The 22,243-nt window shown below is 50.2% G+C and overlaps 2 protein-coding genes across 2 annotated transcripts; one reads left to right on the forward strand and one right to left on the reverse strand.

The window, feature by feature from the left end:
* The first annotated feature begins 269 nt into the window (after positions 1 to 269).
* RNF14 (ring finger protein 14) lies at positions 270 to 7,592 on the forward strand. The gene is made up of 8 exons (XM_009902333.2): positions 270 to 461; positions 1,052 to 1,214; positions 2,483 to 2,634; positions 3,445 to 3,966; positions 4,599 to 4,827; positions 5,641 to 5,813; positions 6,355 to 6,485; positions 7,047 to 7,592. Exons 2-8 carry the CDS (start codon positions 1,061 to 1,063, stop codon positions 7,105 to 7,107), a joined length of 1,422 nt encoding a protein of 473 aa, XP_009900635.1. The 5' UTR covers positions 270 to 461; positions 1,052 to 1,060; the 3' UTR covers positions 7,108 to 7,592.
* A 3,069-nt stretch (positions 7,593 to 10,661) lies between these two features.
* GNPDA1 (glucosamine-6-phosphate deaminase 1) lies at positions 10,662 to 16,917 on the reverse strand. Its single transcript, XM_009902311.2, has 6 exons — positions 16,738 to 16,917; positions 16,568 to 16,669; positions 13,478 to 13,660; positions 12,686 to 12,870; positions 11,957 to 12,131; positions 10,662 to 11,453 (listed from the first exon to the last, which is right to left on the reverse strand). Exons 1-6 carry the CDS (start codon positions 16,859 to 16,861, stop codon positions 11,356 to 11,358), a joined length of 867 nt encoding a protein of 288 aa, XP_009900613.2. The 5' UTR covers positions 16,862 to 16,917; the 3' UTR covers positions 10,662 to 11,355.
* Positions 16,918 to 22,243: the final 5,326 nt, after the last annotated feature.

The raw sequence follows: 22,243 nt of genomic DNA on the forward strand, positions 1-22,243 counted from the left end.
TAGCGTTTTGTCGCTTAAAAGCGAAGCATGTCCCTGCGTGGGCTGGGGGAGAGCAGCAGGGTGGAATCTCTGCTCAGTTAACCGAGGCCCTTGTCGGGATTGCAGCTGTCGCAACTTACACACAAGAAACGAGCTGCTGCTATTTGAGCTAGAAAAAAACCCCAGCTTACTCTGAGTTGTCAGGTGTAATGTTTGTTAGTGTTCACGAGAGTGCTGAGAGGACTTTATTCCCTCTGAGCTGTGTGTTTGCTTGTTTGGCTATAGGCGGCTCAGGAGTAGCCCTGCCGTAACCCTGTGCACTTCCACAACAGAAGTCAACCTTTTTCCTGCCTTCTACGAGAAAAAGTTTCTGACCTCTGGTTGTCCCAAAGGAATGCCCAGGGAGTCTGTTCGGGCCCTGCGAGTGTGGCTGCCCTTGGCTAGCAACCAGTCCCTGCAACGGCTCGGTTGTGAGTACAAAGGTAATCCATTAAACGTGGGTATTTCCCACCAAATCTAGACCTGAAGTGGTCTGGGAGTGCATCTGTAAGATCCGTCTGTAGGATTTAAAGCTTTCACTGATATCTTCAACAACTTTAATCACGAATGGGGTTGTTTGCTTGTTTGTTTTGGAACACTGACAAGGGCTACTAATTCCTTGGGTTTTTGGTTTTGTTTTGGTTGGTGTTTTTGGGCTCTGTTTTCCCTTTCAAGCATTAATGAAATGTCCCTGTGTCACTTTTGCCATCATGTATTTCATTTTTGCCCCCTCTTTACCCACTAACAGTTTCCTTTCTGACTCTTCAATGTTTTGGTTAAGTGTTTTGTTGATTGGCTTTTTTTTCCCCATTACCTTTTCAATCCATTTCCACTATGTTTTTCATCCTGTTTTAAATGCTTTCAAAGGATTTTTTTCAACCTATAATAAAAGCTTGGTTGTATTTGGCATTGTTTTACCTCAGCTACTTTGGGTTCTAAATCTGACAGTAGTATAAACTGTACCTCTCAGGTGAATAATCAGAAGAAGATATGTTAACTGAGCTGATCTTGTAGTGTGGTCTTAACTCCACAGGATATTTAAATGTCTTCAGAAGATAAAGAAGCTCAGGAGGATGAGCTGCTGGCTCTGGCCAGCATTTATGATGAAGATGAGTTCAAGAGAGCAGAGTCTGCCCAAGGAGGAGAAACAAGGATTTGTCTGGAGTTGCCCCAAAACTTCAAAATTTTTGTGAGTGGTGAGTTGAGATGTTTTGTGCTATCTCACTGGGAGTTACACTAGATGACCTTTGAAGGTTCCTTCCAACCCAAAGCATTCTCTCTCAAAATTGCCTTTAACCAAGCTAATTTTCTGGTCTATACTTAGATGCTTGCTGCTTTAGTGACCTGTAGGAGCACTGAGCAGAGAGAGCCATGACTGCCCTCTGCTTGGGGTTCTTTCTGAGTAGTTTTCATCCTCCTGCATGAAGCCTCTTCAGAAGTAGAGGGGAATAGCAGCATTTCCTTGGAATAATTGAGTTCATTCATTATTTTGGTTTTTCCTTGAGGATATCACAGAACCCAGAATCCCAGCATGGTGGGGTTGGAAAGGACCTCTGCGAATCAAGCCCAATCCCCTTGCTAAAGCAGGGCACCCACAGCAGCTTGCCCAGCATCACAATGGCCAGGTGGATTTGGAAGCTCTCCAGAGAAGGAGGCTCCACAACCTCTCTGGGCAGCCTGCTCCAGGGCTCCAGCACCCTCACACTAAAGAACTTTTTTCTCCTGTTCAGGTGGAACCTCCTGGGTTCCAGTTCATGCTTGTTGCCCCTTTGACAAGAGTAAGGCCCCATCCTCTTGCTCACCACAGGTCCTTTAGCTCTTGCTGAGCGTTGATCAGATCCCATCTCATGTTGCTCTTCTCCAGGCTCAGCAGCCCCAGGGCTCTCAATCCTTCCCTCCTCGCAGAGATGCTAGAGGCCCCTCAGCATCTTTGTACTGGACTCTCTCCAGTAGTTACCTTCCTCTCGTGAACTGGGGAGCCCAGAACTGGACCCAGTACTGCAGCTGTGGCCTCACCAGCGCAGAGTAGAGGTGGAAGAGAACCTCCCTCGACCTAGTGGCCACACTCTTCTTTATATGCCCCAGGACACCTTGGCCATGAGGACCCATTTGCAGGCTCATGGTGACCTTGTCCACCAGCACTCTCAGGTCCTTCTCTGCAGAGTTGCTCTGCAGCAGGTCAGCCCCTCACTTACTGGTGAGTGTCTTTCTAGGTTCTGGGTTTGTGCAGGAGAGGATGTTCCACAGTAGAGGGGATGTTTCACAGTGGTGCTTACTGATTTAAGCATATCCATACAACCCCAGGGAGTTTTACTGCAGTGAGAAGTTCTGTTATTTAGGGTTGAACAACTAATTTTTAAACTCAGAAGTTTATCAGACAGGTAGAGATACCTTGTCATAAACCAGCTGTGCATCTTTAGATTTCATGTTATTTCTCAGACTGTCTCAATGCTCTCTGCTCCAGGCAGTTCCATGGAGAGCCTGCAGAGCAGCAAGTTTGAGTACACCGTTTGCTTCCTGCCTCCCCTTGTGCTGAACTTTGAGCTCCCACCAGACTACCCATCAACCTCCCCACCTGTGTTCACCCTCAGTGGGAAATGGCTCTCCCAAGCCCAGGTTTGCAAAACACTTCTCACATTTTAACAGAGCTTTTGGGATTCTGAGTCCATCGCTAACAGTTCACAGTGTGCTGTGGAATGTTCATGTAGTAGATGATGGTGAAATTAAGATGTAATTACATCACTCTTGCAGTTGGCCCTTTGGTTTCCTCCTTGGTTTTGGTTGGTCACCATTCTGAGGATTGAGAGCTCGCATCTCTGAGCCTCTGGCACATATCTCTCACAGTGTCCCTCTCTGTAAATTGGGATAGGGATCTGCTGGCTCAGTGGATGAGGAACTGGTTGGATGGGTGCATCCAGAGGGTGGTGGTCAAGGACTCAATGTCCAGGTGGAGATTGGTGACAAGTGGTGTCCCACAGGGGTCCCTGCTAGGACCAGTGCTGTTGGTATCTTCATCAGTGACGTGGATGGTGGGATTGAGTGAGCCCTCAGCAGGTTTGCCGATGACACCAAGCTGAGTGCTGCAGGTGGCAGGGCCAGAGGGACCTTGACAAGCTGAATAAGTGGGCCTTTGTGAATGTCTTAATGTTCAACAAGGCCAAGTGCAAGGTCCTGCACCTGGGTTGAGGCGGGCTGGGGCACAAAGGGTTGGAGAGCAGACCAGTGGAGAAGGACTTCAGGGTGCTGGTGGGTGAAAAACTGAACCTTCCCACCCAAACCAGTCCCGATTCTGTGATTGTCTTTACATCTGTTTTATGGATATATAAAAACTCCAGAATGTGAAAGCTGAGTATAGGCTAAGGGAGAGGAAAGCAGTAACAAGCTGTCCAGCCTTGCTGACACCTAGAATTGTTTCTTCTTTCCCAGCTCAGTGCCCTTTGCAAACACTTGGACAATCTATGGGAAGAGAATCGAGGCTGTGTGGTCCTGTTTGCTTGGATGCAGTTTCTGAAGGAGGAAACCTTGAGTTACCTGAATATTTCCTCCCCCTACGAGCTAAAAATGTGCCATCAAGGCAGTGAACAGAATAGGACACCTTTGGTTGGCACTGAGGAGGACGGTGGTGGAGCAGCAGGCTCTGCTGCAGCTGAAGGAGAACTCATTGATGCAAGAGCCGTGCAGGATGTGGAGTCCTTGTCCAGCCTGATTAGGGAGATCTTGGACTTTGACCAGGCTCAGAGGAGGAAGTGCTTTAACAGCAAGATGTACCTGTGCAATATCTGCTTCTGTGAGAAGCTGGGCAGCGAGTGCATGTACTTCAGTGAGTGCAGCCATGTCTACTGCAAAGCCTGCCTGAAGGACTACTTTGAAATACAGATCAGAGACGGGCAGGTCCACTGCCTCAACTGTCCAGAGCCAAAGTGTTCTTCTGTTGCTACTCCTGGCCAGGTAATAAAGGTTGTGAGAGGTGATTGACGAATCAGAGAACTGGTTCAGGCTGGAGGAGACCTCCAAGATAAAGTTAAGCCAGCACTGCCAGGTCACCACTGAACCATGTCCCTCAGCACCACATCTCCACAGCTTTGAAACCCCTCCAGCGATGGGGACTTCACCATTGCCCTGGGCAGCCCGGGCCAGGCCTTGACAAACCTGTTGGGGAAGAAGTTGTTCCTTATGTCCAAACTAAACTACTCCTGTGGCAACTTGAGGCCGCTTTCTCTTGTGCTATTGCTTGTTCCTTGGGAGAGGAGACCAACTCCCACCTCACTCCAGCTTCCTTTCAGGGCCCTGGAGAGAGCAATGAGGTCTCCTCTCAGCCTCCTCTTCTCCAGACTAAACAACCCCAGTTCCCTCAGCTACTCCTCACCAGCCCTCTTCTCCAGATCCTTCCCCAGCTTTGTTGCCCTTTTCTGGACACACTCCAGCCCCTCAAATGTCCTACTTGGAGTGAGGGGCCTGAAATGGACCCCAGTACTCAAGCTGTGGCCTCACAGCTGAGCACAGGGGAAGCACTGCCCTGCTGTTCTGAGCACAGGAGGCTCAGAGTTTCAGACCTGTGTGATCTTCCTGTGTCTGTTTAGGTGAAGGAGCTGGTTGGGGAGGAGCTGTTTGCACGCTACGACCGCCTGCTGCTGCAGTCCAGCCTGGACCTGATGGCAGATGTCGTCTACTGCCCTCGCCCAGGCTGCCAGACGCCGGTCATGCAAGAACCAGGCTGCACCATGGGCATCTGCTCCTGCTGCAACTATGCTTTCTGTACTCTTTGCAGAATGACCTATCATGGGGTCTCTCCCTGCAAGGTTACTGCAGGTGAGTCATCCTGGTTCAGAAATGGATCAAGAAACCATTAAGTTTTCTGTGGAAAAAGGCTGGAAGTCGGGAATTAAGCAAGGAAGCTTGTCACCACTTGAGCTTGCTGAAAGATTAGACATTTATCTGGAGCAGGTCTGGTGCTCCTTTGAGGACAACCACAGCTCAGGAAATCCCCAAACTGCTGACTGGCGAGTGCTTTGAGTCTGTAGAGAGGGAAAAAGACTTTTAGATGTCCTGGGGTTTGCCTTTTTTCACCTTTTTCTGTCCATCCATTTATTTCTGTTGGCAGAGTTGACATTGGAATCAGGTGGGTGCTTCTCTAGCATCAGGTTGGAAGGGACCCTCAGAGGTAAACTGGTCCAATCTCCCTGCAGCAAGTGAGCTAGGATTTTGGCCTCAAAGTCATGTGAAAAAGTTACATGTATGTTCAAAAAAGAGTATTTCCGTTTGATTTTGCATTTTAGATCTGTTCTGATTCCATCAGCTGCTCTCTTGTGGAACAAAAGTGTAGAAAAGTTGACTTTTGAGGTAGAGGGATTTTAATATTCTTGTCTTTTTAATATTAAAAAAAAAAAAATCATAGATCAGAGGATGTTAGGGGTCGGAAGGGCCCTGCAGAGATCATCAAGTCCAGGTCCCCTGCCAGAGCAGGAGCATAGACTCCAGCACAGGGCACACGTATTCCAATAGCTTTTAATTAATGATGTGAATTTTCTTTAATCTAAGCTGTTATCAGTTAAACTTTCTATCATCTATTCCAAAAGGTTTTGATTTGGGTGTGGGGTTTGTTGTTGTTGTTGTGTTCCTCAGAGAAGTTAACAGATCTACGCAATGAGTATTTAGAAGCGAATGAGGCAACTAAAAGGTTTTTGGAACAGCGGTATGGCAAACGAGTGATTCAGAAAGCCCTGGAGGAGATAGAGAGTAAAGAGTGGCTGGAGAAGAACTCCAAGTCCTGTCCTTGCTGTGGTACTCACATAGAGGTGAGCAGGCAGGGGAAAGGCTGAAGAATCAGAGGAACTCTTGAGAGAAACTCATGTAAATTAAGTCAGTTGTGGGTGTGGGCTGGGACAGAGATCTATTTGTAGGATCCCAGTTCACCAAGGAAGGGAAAATCCCTGGAGGTATTCAAGGCTGTGTTGGATGGGGTCTGGAGCAATCTGGTGTAGTGGGAGATGTCTCTGCCTATGGCACAAGGGTTGGAGCTGGATGATCTTTAAGGTCTCTTCCAACCCAAACTGTTCCATGAATCCATTTTGACTCTAGATCCATATGGATCCCTTTATTCTCTGTGTCCCAGACTACAGCCAGGCAGTGCAACTAGCTTCAGCAAAACACCCATTTCCAGTTCTGTGATTCTAGCTCCTCCTTCCCTTGAACCATGAAAAAACCCCAGAGTGACCAGAGCGTCCGAGTACAACATTGATGAGCTGATGTGGGTTTGGGGGCTGTTCTAGAGAGATAGGCCTGAGGACTGACCTGGTAAGATTTTCTTACTGCTCTTTCTTGTTTCCTTCCCCTCAGAAGCTAGATGGCTGTAACAAGATGACATGCACTGGCTGCAGGCAGTACTTCTGCTGGCTTTGTATGGGCTCCCTGTCGAGGGTGAACCCCTACAGGCACTTTCATGACCCATCTTCCCCGTGCTTTAACAGGTCTGTATTTATGTGTGCTGCTTTCTGGAGGCAAGGAGGTTGAGGGGAGACCTTCTCACTCTCTACAGCTCCCTGAAAGGAGATTTAGATTGGGTGTTAGGAACAAGTTCTTTCCCATGAGGGCGATGGAAGACTGCAACAGGCTGCCCGGGGAGGTAGTTGAGGCCCCATCCCTGCAGATATTCAAGGTCACGCTTGATAAGGCTCTGAGCAACCTGACTTACTGAAGGATGGTTCTGCTCACTGCAGCGGGGTTGGAACTCCCTGATCTTTAAGGTCCTTTCCAACCCAACCCCTTCTATGAATCATGTCTGTAAGGTGCTGTAAAACCTTCTGCTGTGAGGTGCTGTACAAGTGCAGAGTCATTTTAACTGAGCCTGAGGCCTGCAGCGTGTGGTTTATGATAGTGCAAACAAGTGAAACTTGGACTGGTACAAGCGAATCGTGGTGCTCCTGTGGCTTTGCTCACAGACTGATTTTCCTTTTTCTTCTTTTTTTTAACATACTGTGGGGTTTTTTGGCTTTTTTACATCCTGATGTCAGTTCTTGGCTGCCTTGCAGGTTGTTTCAGGCTATGCACATTGATGGTGAGTTCTGGGAAGATGAAGAGGAAGATGAGTAGCTTTCTCTAGCAACACGAGCTGAACAAACCAGAGATGCTTTCTGTTTTTGTGTCAAGTTTGTTTCTCACTTCCATTGCGTGGCAGAGGAATTGATAACTACCTTGCACTGCAGGATACCACCTTTCAGAGGCTGTTGCCAAAACCAAAAGAGACCATTCTACCCATCCTGTGCTCAGGGTCGCTATGGAGGGCCCTAATCATCATCTCAAGAGATGCAACCAGTCACAAGTTGGGAAATTACTGGAAAAATACATGCTAAGAGGTGTTCCTTTTCCAAAAGCAAACAAAAGTGAGGGCCCACAGCATAGACATTGTGAGGGGGGAGTGTCCTTCAGTGAGACTGCTGACCTTCCCAGGATCTGGTCTGGTGTCCCTGGTGGGGCTTAAGGCAGTTGTGTCATAGCTGTGTTGCTCTGTGTGGAGCTGTTGCTAGTTGTATAGGGCAAGTCTTCTGATACAGAGAATTTCTCCTGTGTTTAGCAACTGACTTCATTGATTCTGTGGCATTTTCTGCCCCGTTGCTCTGGAAAGCAATGGAGGCATTTAACATAATCCATAACCCCCATAGTGCTGGCTGTAATGTCTGGGTCTTTGCTTGGCTGAGTGTTGGGGCACAAAGTGACCAACAGCCATCTCCAGGATCAGTCTGAGGACTCATCTCAGTGTTGCTCTTGTGTTCATGCCTGTGGCCTCTCCTTATTCTGACAGTGATGAGTGCTAAGGCTATGGGCAGAGCATTTGGCCAGCAAGAGGGTGAAGGGTACCAGATCTTGAAACACGGTTTTGAGGTTAACTTGCATTCTTCAAGATACTGAAAGCTACCTTCTTGGATGAAGTAATTTATTTTTCACTAACTCTTCACTGATTAAATTTGATAGTTCCAGGAAAATTGACAGTTTTGTTTCTGGACTAGATCCTTTTCTTTCCAGTCTTGGCACCTCAATTTATTTGAAGAACCAAATTGTTTCCTCCCCATCCCGCCCCCTAAAAGCTCAGTAAGTATTTTTGTGAGCATTAAGTAATTACTAGAGGGAGACACTAATTTTTGTAGAAGTTTTTTTCCACTTGCATAATGATTAAAAAGAAGAAAAAAAAAGTAGTAGTATTTTAAAATGAAACCTGCATGTGCCGTGCTCAGAATGGAGAATGGAGGTGGGGTTGGGTGGCTCAGGAGCTGCAAGGCTCTTCAGAAACTGAAGGTGAACAACTTTCACTCAGTTTTGACTGACACTAAATAAATTTGCTAGTAAACTCAGCTCTCTGGCCAAAATCAGCTGATTGAGCTCCTTTCACAGACCATCAGAGCCTGTGCTGTTAGACGTGGCAGTGATTGCAAAGAGAAGAGCTGGTCAAGGTGGATCTTTTGACTTGCTTTAGGCTGTAGGACAGCGTGTAGGGCAAGTTTACATTTGTGTACAACTCGTGTTTCCTACACCTTTCACATGCACTAAATTCACTTTAAGAAAGTAAAGAGTCTCCCTGCTTGTCTTCATTGTGGCACGGGTAGGGCAGGGGCTGGGTAGAGCTTGTGCACCACAGGGCGTCTCTAGAGTGACGTGGAGCAGGCTTGGGCTTGCACAAAGCTCTTGAGTGAAGCTGGGGCAAGATGTATTCTGCTGATGGACGTTTGGAGCCTCGTGTGTAAAGCGTCCTCACACCCCACAAAGAGCCCTGGTTTTTTCTGGGAGACCATGCAAGGTGGTGGCTGTTGTGAGACAACTCTGGGGTTGCTGCAGTCCCCTTGGGAATTTCTGTTGAATGGAGCCAGCTTTGAGCTGCCATCCCCATGGGCTCTCCACTGGCCACCATTTGTTTCTTCAGCCTACATCCCACAGCTGCCAGCTTTTGGAAGAGGCTTTCTTCTTGCTAAGCTGCCCATGTGGGCAGTGTTTCTGAGGAGGAGAAGCCTGTGCTTCAACTCTGCTTTCCTGCCTGCAGGGAGGAAATGGTGTTGGATCTCCTAACCCTACAGGAAGCTGGGAAGGTCCCTTCTGCCAAACCAGAGGTGGGCTGAGGGCACGGTCTGGACACCAAAGGGTATGTTAGGGTAACAATCCAAGGCTGGGGGTGTCTGCTAGAGCTAACAGAGCACCAGTGCTGTAGTGAAGTATTTGAAGATGTTGCAGTGAACGATCTACTTCCAGGAGCTTTGTGTGGAGAGAGGAGGAATGGTGATGCAGACACCCCCCTGTCTATGAATTCTGGACACTCAGGTCGGGAGCTTCTGTTTTCTCCAGTGAGGTGAACAGACCCTCCTGGAAGGGGACAGAAGGACTCAGGACAATCAGCTGGTGTTGCAAAGGTGGCACAGCTAAAACTAGCAGAGAGCATGGCAGGCAACTGTGTGAAGCAGAGTTTCTTCCTCATCGTTTTTCTCCCCTTGCTCCTTTTCTGTCCATACACAGAGCATTAGATTGCTTGCAGATACTTCATGATACAATCTAACTGCAACCTCACTTTGCCTTTAAAGATCCCCACTTGTTTAATGGGAAATGGCTGCTGTCTGGCAGGCCAGAACTAGAGCAGGTGTCTGGTGGAAACCTGCCAGCAAACACTGGACCAGGCAGGGAGCTCCTGAAGCAGAAGCAGCAGCAGCTGTTCCTACCAAACTGCCAACAGAGCTCTGGTTCTAGGTCAGAGAGATCTTGGGCAGAAGAAGAGCTCTTTGTGTGCTCTGAGGGTTTTGTACTGTTCAAAGGTGGCACTGGGAGTCCTGTTCAGCCTCAAACTGTTCCATGTTTCACTGGCATAGGCAGTGGGAGCATTTAGTAAAAATTAAGACATTTACTCTAGAAAGTTCCATTACAGATCAAAAGCTTACAAAATCTGTGTACAGAAATCAGTGCTGCCCACTTTGTCCTGCCCCTCACCTGATAACAAGGAAATTGCCCCAGTGAGGCCACAGCAACAGTATTGGGTCCAACTGTGGGCTCCCTAGGTCAAAAGAGACAAAAGAACAATAGGAGAGAGTCCAGTGGAGGCCACAAAGGTGCTGAGGGACCTGGAACATTTCTGAGGAGGAAAGGCTGAGAGACCTGGGGCTGTGGAGCCTGGAGAAGAGCAGCCTCACTCAATGCTCAGCAAGAGCTAAAGGAGGGCAGGGTGGAAGGCAGGTTGGAAAGAGGATGGGGCCAGACTCTCGTTAGTGGTGCCCAGTCACAGGACAAGGGACAGTGGACACAAACCGGAACCCAGGAGGAGAAACTTCTTTGGTGTGAGGGTGCTGGAGTCCTGAAGCAGGCTGCCTAGAGAGGTTGTGGAGTCTCCTCTGGAGAGCTTCCAAACCCACCAGTGAGTACAGCTTCTTGTGCAATACCAATTGAAATCACACTGGTGTAAATGAAACCATTAACTGCATGAACGGTGCCATGTCATCAGCACTATGGCCTCACCTCCCTTTGCTGAGATGGTCTCAAGTCCCAACATCTGGCTCAAAGCAGGGCTTGGACATGGTTTTGTCATGGATGCCCCCTCCCTGGAGGTGATCAAAGCCTGACTGGATGAGGCCTTGAGCAATCTGGAAGCTGCCACTGCCCGTGGCAGGGGGGCAGGAAGTAGATGATCTTAGGGTCCCTTCCTACCCAACCCAATCTATGAATCTATGACAGTCAGCACAACCACTCTGCAGCCTGCCCCAGGGCCAGACTGTCTTCAGGGGCAGATTTTGTCCTTGTATCCAGTCTGGAGTCCCATTGTCTCTTCTCATCTTTCACTGCACACTGCCCAGGAGAGCCTGGCTTCACCTTTCTGCTGGTTGAGCAGCTGTGATGCATGCTGCTCTTAGGTGATGCTGGAGCTTTCTCTTCTCCAGGCTGAACAAACTCAGTTCTCAGTTGAAAGGGCACAATGGAAGGGTGTATTGTGGAGAGGGTGACACATGAGGAACTTGTCCAAATTGTGAGGAACACATTCCAAAGTGATTATCCATTTGGTTTCTGCAGCATTGTAATTTCACATCTCTCTATGTTTAAGTTTTGGGGCCTTCAGTCCACAGCATTACAGCTTGCTCTCCATTGACTTCACCTGAAGAGAATCAGCCAGGGGTGTTGCTTTGTGGGACAGCTACTGAAATCCATCCTCCTTTGGTTAATCAAGGCAGGTGTTGAATCTTTTTAGTGGAGAGAAGCAAACACAGAATCATTCTGATCATTTAAGAACAAAGAGCAGAGGAGTTTCTGCAGCAATTCCCTTTCTTTCCAGCTGGTTTTCCACAGAAAAGCTGGCTCAGAGGCCTTGGGGCAGCCAGGTTAATCACTGTATGGGCACTTGGACTGGCTGCTTTTTACTCCCGTCTCCTTCATGCTGTATAAGGGTTCCACCATCTTGTTGTGAACCAGCATTAAACCTGATAGAGCAAGAAAAAAGGATCTGAAGTAGACAAAGTAGAGCAAAATTCTTGTTGATTGGATGCTAATGAAATGAGGCATTATCAGAATCCTTGTTCTTTTGATCCCACACCCACATTAAGCTTGAGAAGGGGAAATTTAGACTGGAAATTAGGAAGAAATTCTTTACAGTGAGGGTGGTGAGACACTGGAACAGACTGCCCGGAGAGGCTGTGGATGCCCCCTCCCTGGAGGTGTTCAAAGCCAGATTGGATGAGGCCTTGAGCAACCTGGGCTGGTGGGAGGTGTCCCTACACATGACAGTGGGGGTGGAGTTAGATCATGGTTCCTTCCAAACCAACCCATTCTGTGAATCCATGAACCAAGCATTCCCTTTGCACTCTCATGATCACCATACATCCCAGGTGTTACACATGAGGAATGCAAACCTTTGGGAGCTGGTTTAACAGAAACATCTAAAAACCATCTACACAGCAGCTGCTTGGCCTGCTCAAACACTCACCTTTAAAGTACTTCACTGTCTTCACCCTGAGTTCCAGTGTGGCATCCTCGTCACACACAAACACAGTGTTGGGGTGCTGCTGGAAAGCAGAGACTGTCCACATGTGGTTGACCCCTTCCTCAATGGCTTTGTACAATGCAAAGGCTTTGTGGGCTCCTGTGATCAGAATCATCACCTGGACTCCGAGACACAGAATATGCCAGTTAGGGTCTAGAGGAGGCCTTCAGAGACCCACACCCTCTCAACCTCAAGAGAGCTGCCCTGGTCCCTAGGAGGACACAACATCCATCACCCTCCCCAGAGGCACTTCTCTCACGTTTGCTCTGGGTGTGTTTCATTTGTCCATTCATTCACAGCCTGTTGGGTCACTGTCATTATTTGGACACTGAGGTGCTAGACACCTGTATGCTAGACTTAATTAAAAGCCACCCCACTTGGCTTTCATGACATGCTGGTGTAACATCAAGCCAGCCAGTGATTCTTGCAGATATTTCCCCAAGAGAGGTTCTCAACCAAAGACACCCAAATCTTTCAGCTCCCTATGGATCACAGCTGTGCTGAGGGCTACACAATGAAGTGCTAGCAGAGCAAAGAGGGAGACACAGCAAGAGCCATGAGCTGCCTGTGGCAGGAACAGCATCAGCTGCCCTAGGCCAGCAGGGTGCAACGCTGCTCCAGGAAGCCCTGCTCAAGAGGTGCTACAGAATCAGAAGTCACTGCTTTGCTAACCTCTCTGGCATCCATGACAGTGCCTACTCCAACTGTCAAAGCCATGGTGGGGACTTTGGAGAGGTCACCATCGAAGAACCTGGCATTAGCCAGGATGGTGTCCATAGCCAAGGTCTTCACTCGGGTCCTGGATACCAAGCTTGATCCAGGCTCGTTGAAGGCAATGTGGCCGTCAGGGCCAATACCTGTGACAGAGACCATTGGAGAAGAGAGTCAGTGGCTGGGATGGTTCACATCAGAAGCAAACTCCTATTAGAAGGGCATTCACTGCATCAGGAATAGATTTAGAGCTGCGAAAAACACTTGTAATTCTTCTGCTCAAGATCAAACTTGTTTCTAGTGGGAATGACAGCAAAAGCCCTCTCTGAAGCCAGCAGGGACTGTTCCCTCACTGTTCTGGGACAAGCAAACAAAGCTGATGGCAGAATCTTGAGGCAAAGTGATGGAAGAAGTTTACCTGGAGCTCCTGTTGGCTTACAGGACTCTTGACTGCTCCTAGGAGTTTCCTGTTAGCCCTGGCAGCTGTAGTATGGTTTGTATCTGGTACAGCTCTAGCCCTGCCTGGTTCTGCTAGTTTATTCATGAACAGTTCACCTACTGGGCTGAAATACCTAAAACTGGGGGAGCAGATAAGGCTGCCAGCACACCTGAGTGCCCAGGGTGATGAAGCACAGGGTGCCTTTCACTGCAGACCCCCTAACTGCACTGAAAATTAACTCTCCTGAGCAGAAATGAGCTGGTGGAGGAAAGGGAATGCTTCCTGCCAGTGGTGACAGACCTTCAGCTTCTCACCTCCAACAAAGAGTTCAATTCCTCCAGCTGCTTTGATTTTCTCCTCAAAGGCCTCACACTCTGCCTGGAGATCAGCTGCATTCCCATCCAGAATGTGAACGTTCTCTGGCGAGATGTCAATGTGCTTGAAGAAGTTGTTCCACATGAAGGAGTGGTAACTTTCCGGGTGATCCCTCGGGAGACCTGGCAACACAGCATGACTAAGGACCACCTGAAAGCGTCATCAGTGACATAAAGCACCTACATGCAGTAGCTTTAGTACCAGAGCACTGCCTTCCCTGTCTCATGTGTGACTCCCTCAACCTCAATCCAATTCTGGTGCCCCCAGCACAAGAAGGACATGGAACTGTTGGAGCAGGTCCAGAGGAGGCCATGAAGACAATCAGAGGGCTGGAGAACCTTCCCTGTGGGGACAGGCTGAGAGAGTTGGAGCTGTTCAGCCTGGAGAAGGCTCCAGCAGCCCCTTAAAGCATCTCCTTGTAGTGATAGTGTGAGAGAGAATGGATTGAAGCTTGAGGAGGGGAGAATTAGACTGCAGATAAGGAAGAAATCCTTTACAGCAAGGATGATGAAACACCGGAACAGGTTGCCCCAGGAGGTTGCAGTTGCCCCCTCTCTGGAGGTATCACAGTATCACCAAGGTTGGAAGAGACCTCAAAGATCATCGAGTCCAACCTGTCACCACAGACCTCATGATCAGACCATGGCACAAGTGCCACATCTAATCCCCTCCTGAACACCTCCAGGGATGGTGACTCCACCACCTCCCTGGGCAGCCCATTCTAATGACCAATGACTCTCTCGGTGAAGAACTTTCTCCTCACCTCCAGCCTAAACTTCCCCTGGCGCAGCTTGAGACTGTGTCCCCTTGTTCTGGTGCTGGCTGCCTGGGAGAGGAGACCAACCCCTTCCTGGCTACAATCTCCCTTCAGGTAGTTGTAGAGAGCAATGAGGTCACCCCTGAGCCTCCTCCAGGCTAAACAACCCCAGCTCCCTCAGCCTCTCCTCACAGGGCTGTGCTCAAGGCCTCTCCCCAGCCTCGTTGCCCTTCTCTGGACACATTCAAGTGTCTCGATGTCCTTCCTAAACTGAGGGGCCCAGAACTGGACACAGTACTCAAGGTGTGGCCTAACCAATGCAGAGTACAGGGGCACAATGACTTCCCTGCTCCTGCTGGCCACACTATTCCTAATGCAGGCCAGGATGCCATTGGCCCTCTTGGCCACCTGGGCACACTGCTGGCTCATGTTTAGGCAGCTGTCAATCAGCACCCTCAGGTCCCTCTCTGTTTGGCAGCTCTCCAGCCACTCTGACCCCAGCCTGTAGCTCTGCATGGGGTTGCCGTGGCCATGCAGCACCCGGCACTTGGACTTGTTAAATGCCATCCCATTGGACTCTGCCCATCTGTCCAGTCAGTCGAGGTCCCTCTGCAGAGCCTTTCTACCCTCTAACTGACCAACATCTGCTCCCAACTTGGTGTCATCTGCAAATTTGCTGATGACTGTCTCAATCCCCTCATCCAGATCATCAATAAAGATGTTAAAGAGCATGGGGCCCAGCACTGATCCCTGGGGGACTCCACTGGTGACTGGCTGCCAGCTGGATGTGGCACCATTCACCTGACTCTCTGGGCTTGGCCCTCCAGCCAGGTCCTAACCCAGCACAGAGTGTTGCTGTCCAAGCCACGAGCTGACAGCTTAGCCAGCAGTTTACTGTGGGGGACAGTGTCAAAGGCCTTGCTGAGGTCCAGGTAGACCACATCCACAGGCCTCCACACATCCACCAAGCAGGTCACCTGATCATAGAATGAGATCAGGTTGGAGAGGCAGGACCTGCCCTTCCTAAATCCATGCTGGCTGGACGTTCCAGGTGTTCCAGGCCAGGCTGGATGAGGCCTTGAGCAGTCTGGGCTAGTGGGAGGTGTCCCTGCCCATGGCAGGGGAGGTTGGAACTGCATGATCTTGAAGGTCCTTTCCAACCCAACCCATTCTACGAATCTATGATTCTTGATCATTTATTTTGGTAGATCACTGAGCCCAACCATTAACCCAGAACAGGCAAGTCCACCACTAAACCAAGGCCCTCAGCACTACATCTTTTAGCAAATATTTAGCCTGTATGTTTTTCACCTTTGGAGCTTCAGGCTTACACACTAATCTCTCTGTACTTTTTCTTCTGAAGTGGCTGTTTCTTCACAGCTTCATAAAGGAAACAGCCTCTGCTATCTCATCAAGAACACACATGGATTAGGGAAGGGCAGCTAACACATTGGTCCTTGTAAGAGACCTGGAGCTAAAGTGACCTTTATAACCCCAGAGCAAAGGTGGCAGTAAATATTGCACACTATCTCAGCTTGCAATGATAGAACCATGGAATAATTTAGAATGGAAAATCATCTGTCATCAAGTCCAGCCACTAACCCGGCACTGCCAGGTCACCACTAAACCACGTCGCTCAGCACATCTCCACAGCTTTGAAACCTCTCCAGGGATGGGGACTCCACCTCTGTCCTGGCCAGCCTGGGCCAGGCCTTAACAACCCTCTTAGGGAAGAAATTATTCCTTACATCCAACCTAAATCTCCCCTTGCACAACTTGAGGCCATTTCCTCTTGTCCTATAGCTTGCTCCTTGGGAGAAGAGACTAACCCCCACTCTGAGGGTGTTATAGAGAGCAAGAAGGTCTCCCCTTGGCCAGAACAGTCCCAGCTGATGGGTCCTACCTGGCCTGCTCCTATCTATTTACTCGTTTATAAGGGCCTGTAGTGACAGGACAAGAGGCAATGGTTTTAAACCAGAGCAGAGACTACTGAGGTTGGACATTAGGGAGATATTTTTTAGGGTGAGGGTGGTGAGACACTGGAACAGGTTGCCCAGGGAGGCTGTGGATGCCCCCTCCCTGCAGGTGTGCAAGGCCAGGCTGGATGAGGCCTTGAGCAACCTGGGCTAGTGGAAGGTGTCCCTGCCCACGGCAGGAGGGTTGGAACTAGATGGTCTTGAAGGTCCCTTCCAACCCAAACCGTTCTGTGATTCCACGATATACAGTAACAGAGACAACGAAAGCCACATGCTTCGTGTCAGCGGGCACTCACCCACGTACTCGTCCATGTTGAAGGTTTTCACGTACTTGAAGGAGAGGTCCCCATTCCTGCAGTACTCCACCAGCTTCCTGTAGCAGCCCAGCGGCGTGCTGCCTGCGGGGAACGTCCGCTTCAGCGCCGGGCACAGGCCACCCGGCCCCGCTCCCGACCCCGGCACCCACCTGTGGGCAGCCCCAGCGTGAAAAACCTGCCAGGTCCGGGCCCGAAGTGGACGATCCGGTTGCGGATGTACTTGGCGGCCCACTCGCTGGCCTCGGCGTACGTCTCCTGGATGATCAGCTTCATGGCGGCCGGGGGCGGGCTGCGCGCTGGGGAGCGGGGAGCCGCTACGCCGCCATCTTAGCGCCTCTGCGCTTCCCACCGACCTACCTGCCCGGCTGCCCGCCGCCCCCGGCGCCAGCCGCCAGCCACCCGCCCCGCCCGCGCCGCCCTCCGCGCCCGCCCCGCTGGTGGGCGGCGAGCGCCGCGCCCGGCCCCGGCCCCGGCCCCAGCCCCGGCCCCGGCCGCAGCGCGGGAAGCGGGCAGCGCCTTCTGCTGAGCCTGGCCCTGGGGCTCAGCACGGGCAGCGTTTAGGGCTAAATGCAGCCGGTGAAGTGCTCGGGCTGTTAACGGGCTGTTACATGAACCCGAGGTACAGCGGCTGCGAATGCGCTTTATGCCTGCGCTGAGCTTTCGGGAGCAGCGTTTCCCACACATTAAAAAGGCAGCTGGATCTTTCCACACAATCCCAACGTGGTGGGGGCTGAAGGGACCTCTGGACATCATCCAGTCCAACCCCCCTGCTAAAGCAGGGCACCCACAGAGCTGGTAAAGGATCACAATGGCTTTGGAATCTCTACAGAAGACTCCACAACTTCCCTTGACAGTCTGCTCCAGTACCCTCAAAGGCTTTTTTCCTCATCTTCAGGTGTCCTTCGATGTCCCTATTCCTTCATGCTTCTAATAGGGTGAGCCAGTCACTGTAGGGGTCATCCGTCTTGGTCCTTCATCTGCTCTTGGTGTCTCAGCAAAAGGAAAGCCACGAACCATGTCCCAGACAGGAACAAGCAGCCCTAGCACCTGAAACAGTTTGTAGGAACCTGGTTCAGGGTACCCTGGGACCATTCTGTGTTCTGTTGGCCTCTCTAAGCGCTGATCGGCCACCAGAGGGTTTCCCTGGAGCTTCCTCCAGGCTGAACAACCCCAACTCTCTCAGCCTGGCCTCAGAGCAGAGGGCTTCCATCCCTCCTGTCATTGCTGTGGCCTCCTCTGGCCTGGCTCCAACAGGTCTATGTCTCTGCTGTGCTGAGGGCTCTGGAGGTGGACACAGTACTTCAAGTGAGGTCTTCCCTCCTGGTGTGCACAGCCCAAACTGCTGCAGGCTCAGGAGGAGGAGCGCAGCAGCACCTCAGCTCTGCAGATGACCCACATCCCATCGCTCGGCGTCACCACGGAAACGCAGCCGGGCTCAGAGAGTTCAGAAAAGCAAACACTGGAGGCACACACAGGCTGTGCAGCAAGTCATAGTGAGAGACACCCGGACTTCCCACAGCGGGGAGCCACAGGGCAACAAACACATACCCCTGTGGGGTGACTTGCAGGCACTGGGGTTTCTTGGCCATCAGAGCAGCCTGTGGACGGCCATCACCCCATTCCATACCTCCTGCTTTGCCTTCTTCACTGCTCTTTGCCCCATGAGAGGTATGGAGAGCTGCTGCCTTTGAGAATCATGTAATCATTATGGTTGGAAAAGATCTCCAAGATCATCAGGTCCAACCATCAACCCAACACCTCCATGATCAGTAGACCATGTCCCAAAGTGCCACATCTACTCTTTTCTTGAGCACCTCCAGGGATAGTGACTCCATCTGTAAAGAAATTCTTCCTAATATCCAACCTAGATCTGCCGTGCTGCAGCCTGAGGCCTTTTCCTCTTGTCCTATCACTAGTTACCTGGGAGAAGAGGCCAACACTGGCTTCACTTCACTACCTTTCAGGTAGCTGTAGAGAACAGTGAGGTGTCCTCTCATCATCTTCTTCTCCAGTCTGAACAACCCCAGCTCCCTCAGCCTCTTCTCTTAAGACCAGCTCTCCAACCCCCTCACCGGCTTTGTTGCCCTTCTCTGGAGGACCTGGGATGCCTGCTAGCATCCCACCACATTGCTGGATGTGGCAGGATGGATGTGGTTTAAATTCTAATGCTGTGGACCTGTCACAGAATCACAGAATGGTAGGGGTTGGAAGGGACCTCTGAAGACCATCGAGTCACAGTTGCAAAGGATCCATCTCCTGCTTTAATCTCCTGTGCAACTTTTTACAGGGCACAAAGGCGTGGGACGCAGCCAGCAGCTAAGCATGTTTTGCTGAGGGGGAAAAATCAGCGGTGGTGCAGGAGAAGGCAGGCAGGTGCACCTGCCAGCACAGCTGCTGCCCTGCTCTGCCCACATCCCAGCTCTTCACACAATTCAGGCAGCCTTACTTTAGGCAGGGATTGCTCCAGGGCTGGCTGCCGTGTGGGCCTAGCAGGCAGGGTATTTTTAGGTATGCTAATTGCTGTGTGTTATTGTTCCTGCCTTTGCAGCTCTCTCTGCAAATGGTGAAGAACTTCCTGGTATCTGAACAGGCTGATTTTCCTTCCTTGCAAAGGCAGCAGATGGAAGGAAACAAGCACTTCTCCTCTGCAGAAGAAGCTGAAGTTTAACCAAGGAGTTCTAACAAGCACAACATTTTCTTTTTCTCTCTGCTGAAGTACTTAGCTCTCCCAGCAGCACCCAAATCCCAGTTAAGAGTTTGCTGGGGGGAGGTCACAGCAAGCTGACACGCTTGAGCAGGGAGCTCTGGAGACCACACTGGCCAGGTCCTTCCCTCTCCCATGGGAAAGCTGGCAGAGCTTCCCTCCTTGCCAGCTTAAAACCCGCTGGTCTGTGCAGTAAGGGACTTAATCATAGAATCACAGACTGATTTGGGTTGGAAGGGACCTTAAAGATCATCTAGCTCACATCCCCTGCCTTGGGCAAGGGCACCTCCTGCCAGACCAGCTTGCTCAAGGCCCCATCCAACCTGGTCTTACACACTTTCAGGCATGGAGCCTCCACAACTTCTCTGGGCAGCCTATTCCTTGTCATCCTCATGGGGAAGAATTTCTTTGTCATATCTCAATTCAGCTTCTTACAGTTTGAAGCCATTACCTCTCATCCTATCAATCTGGATAGCCAGAGTAAGTTAACCATTGATTCATTGTGAGTTCTCTAGCAGGCTGAAGAAATAACAGCAGGACAAAGGGAGAGAAATCAGTGACTCTGGGTGCCAGAAATCAGCCCCGGGCCAAGTTGCTGGATGAAGCAATTTGGTGCTCAGCTGTCTGCTTTGTGCTGGTCACAGCCAGCACAAACTCAGCTTCCTTGCTCCCTATCTGACCCTCACTTCTGCTGCTGAATTTCAGGAGAACATTGGGAAGGTCTCCCATCTCTATGCTGCTTCATTCTCCTTCCTTACAATGATTGAGGGGAGGTCTTATCAATGATTTATAAACACTGCATGAGTGGGTGTCAGAAGGATGGGACCAGGCTTTTTCAGTGGTTCCAGGAGGTAGTGAACATTAATTTGAACATGAGAAGTTCCATCTAAACATGAGGAGGAATTTTTTAACTTTAAGGGTGGCTGAGCACTGGAACAGGCTGCCCAGAGAGGTGGTGGAGTCTCCATCTCTGGAGACATTCAAAACCTGCCTGAACATCGTCCTGTGCAACCTGCTGTAGGTGGACCTGCTCTGGCAGGGGGGTTGGACTGGATGATCTCCAGAGATCCCTTCTAACCCCCACCATTCTGTGATTCTGTGTAATTCTGTAGTACTCATGGGTTATCAGGGCATAATTTTCTGCAGCAGTAAAGCAGGCACTGCTAATGAGCAGCTCTGCTGGTGCTGCTGGAGCGTGGGCAGCTCAGCTCACTGTTGTAGGTGCTCCTGCTTGTAGGAGACCTGACGTGACCCAGCAGCTTCTGTTGTCACAACAGCCAGTCACAGAGAACTGCAGCTGCGTGTTCAGAACTGCCTGCAGAGGTGCATACCTGTGTTTGCCATGCTGGGAACCCTGCCCTCTGCAGAGCTTTGGACAAGTGGTGTAGCATGCTTGGCCAAGGCTTGTCAGAGGACTTTGGGTCAGGGTCCTTACAGAATCACAGAATGATAGGGGTTAGAAGTGACCTCTGAAGATTATCCAGTCCAACCCCCCTGCTACAGCAGGGGCACCCACAGCAGCTTGCCCAGGATCACAGTGGCCAGGTGGCTTTGGGATCTCTCCAGAGAAGGAAACTCCACAATCTCTCAGGGCAGCCTGCTCCAGGGCTCCACCACTGTCAAAGCAAAGAAGTTCCTCATTTTCAGATGGAACTTCTTATGTTCAAGTTGTGCCTCTTGCCTGGTTGCTGGACACCACTGATGAAAGCCTGGTCCCATCCTCCTGACCTTCTCCCTTTAAGTATTGATCAGCATTGATGAGATCCCCCTCTGTCTTCTCCAGGCTAAAAAGACTCAAGTTCCTCAGCCTTTCTTCATAAGAGAAATGTTATAGCCCCCTAATCATCTTTGTAGCCCTTTGCTGTACCCTTTCAAGCAGTCCCCTGTCTCTCTTGAACTGGGGAGCTCAAAACTGGACCCAGTGCTGCAGATGTGGGCTCACCAGGGCAGAGTAGAGGGGGAGGAGAACCTCCCTTGACCTGCTGGCCACACTCCTCTTGAGGTACCCAAGATGCCATTATTGTCCACCAGGACTCCCAGGTCTTTTTCCACAAAGCTTATAGAGCTCTTTTCCTCCTGTGCTGTGACCAGGCAGCAAAAATGCCTGTGAAATAGCTGGAACTGGGGGTTACACCGACTGTGGTCATCACTGATTTTGTTTCTCTGAAGAGGCAGCAAAGCCTCCTAGTTAGGCCCTGAACTACTGTAGATACATCAGTCACAGGGTTTCAAACCAGCTGGAGATGAGAGTACTCCCTACCCAGCCAACAAAGCTGTGAACTGATGATTAAAATAGTGAGGGGCCCAAAACTGAATCTAGTATTTGAGGTGTGGCCTCATCAGGGGGACAATCCCTGCCCTGGTCCAGAAGCTGATCCAAGCCAGGATGCTGGTGGCCTTTTTGGCCACCTAGGTACCCACTGACTCGTGTTCAGCTGCTGTCAACCAACACTCCCTGTGCCTTTTCTACCAGGCAGTTTTCCAGCCACAAACAGACCTGTGGAGATTGTGCTTTGGCTCACAGCTTAATGGCCATGGTGGTCTTAGGCTGGCAGTTGGACTCAATGATCTTAGAAGTCTTTTCTGACCCAAAGAATTCTATGATTCTATTAAATACTTTCAAAGCACAGCCCATGCAGAAGTCACTAAAGAGCAATGACCTCAAGCTTCAGAACATCTCTTGGGAGAAAACACATTTAGCACTAGAGGAAAAGTCAAACAGAGGCATGAAGCCATGTGCCTAAAACCACATGGGAAATGAAAGCAGAAGCAGTCATACTCTGCAACCACAGCATCATCCTTCCACACAGCTTCCCCATCTAAGAAAACAGAAGAAATTCACAAGAAACAACTGGAAGAAATTGCTATCACCCCTCCTGAAGAAGTCTTGCTTGGACTAACTGGCCTAATTAGGCTGCAATTTACCTCCAGCTGACCCCAAAATGGCTTCA

Source organism: Dryobates pubescens, chromosome 16 (genome assembly GCF_014839835.1).
Source record: "Dryobates pubescens isolate bDryPub1 chromosome 16, bDryPub1.pri, whole genome shotgun sequence".
NCBI classification, from domain to species: domain Eukaryota; kingdom Metazoa; phylum Chordata; class Aves; order Piciformes; family Picidae; genus Dryobates; species Dryobates pubescens.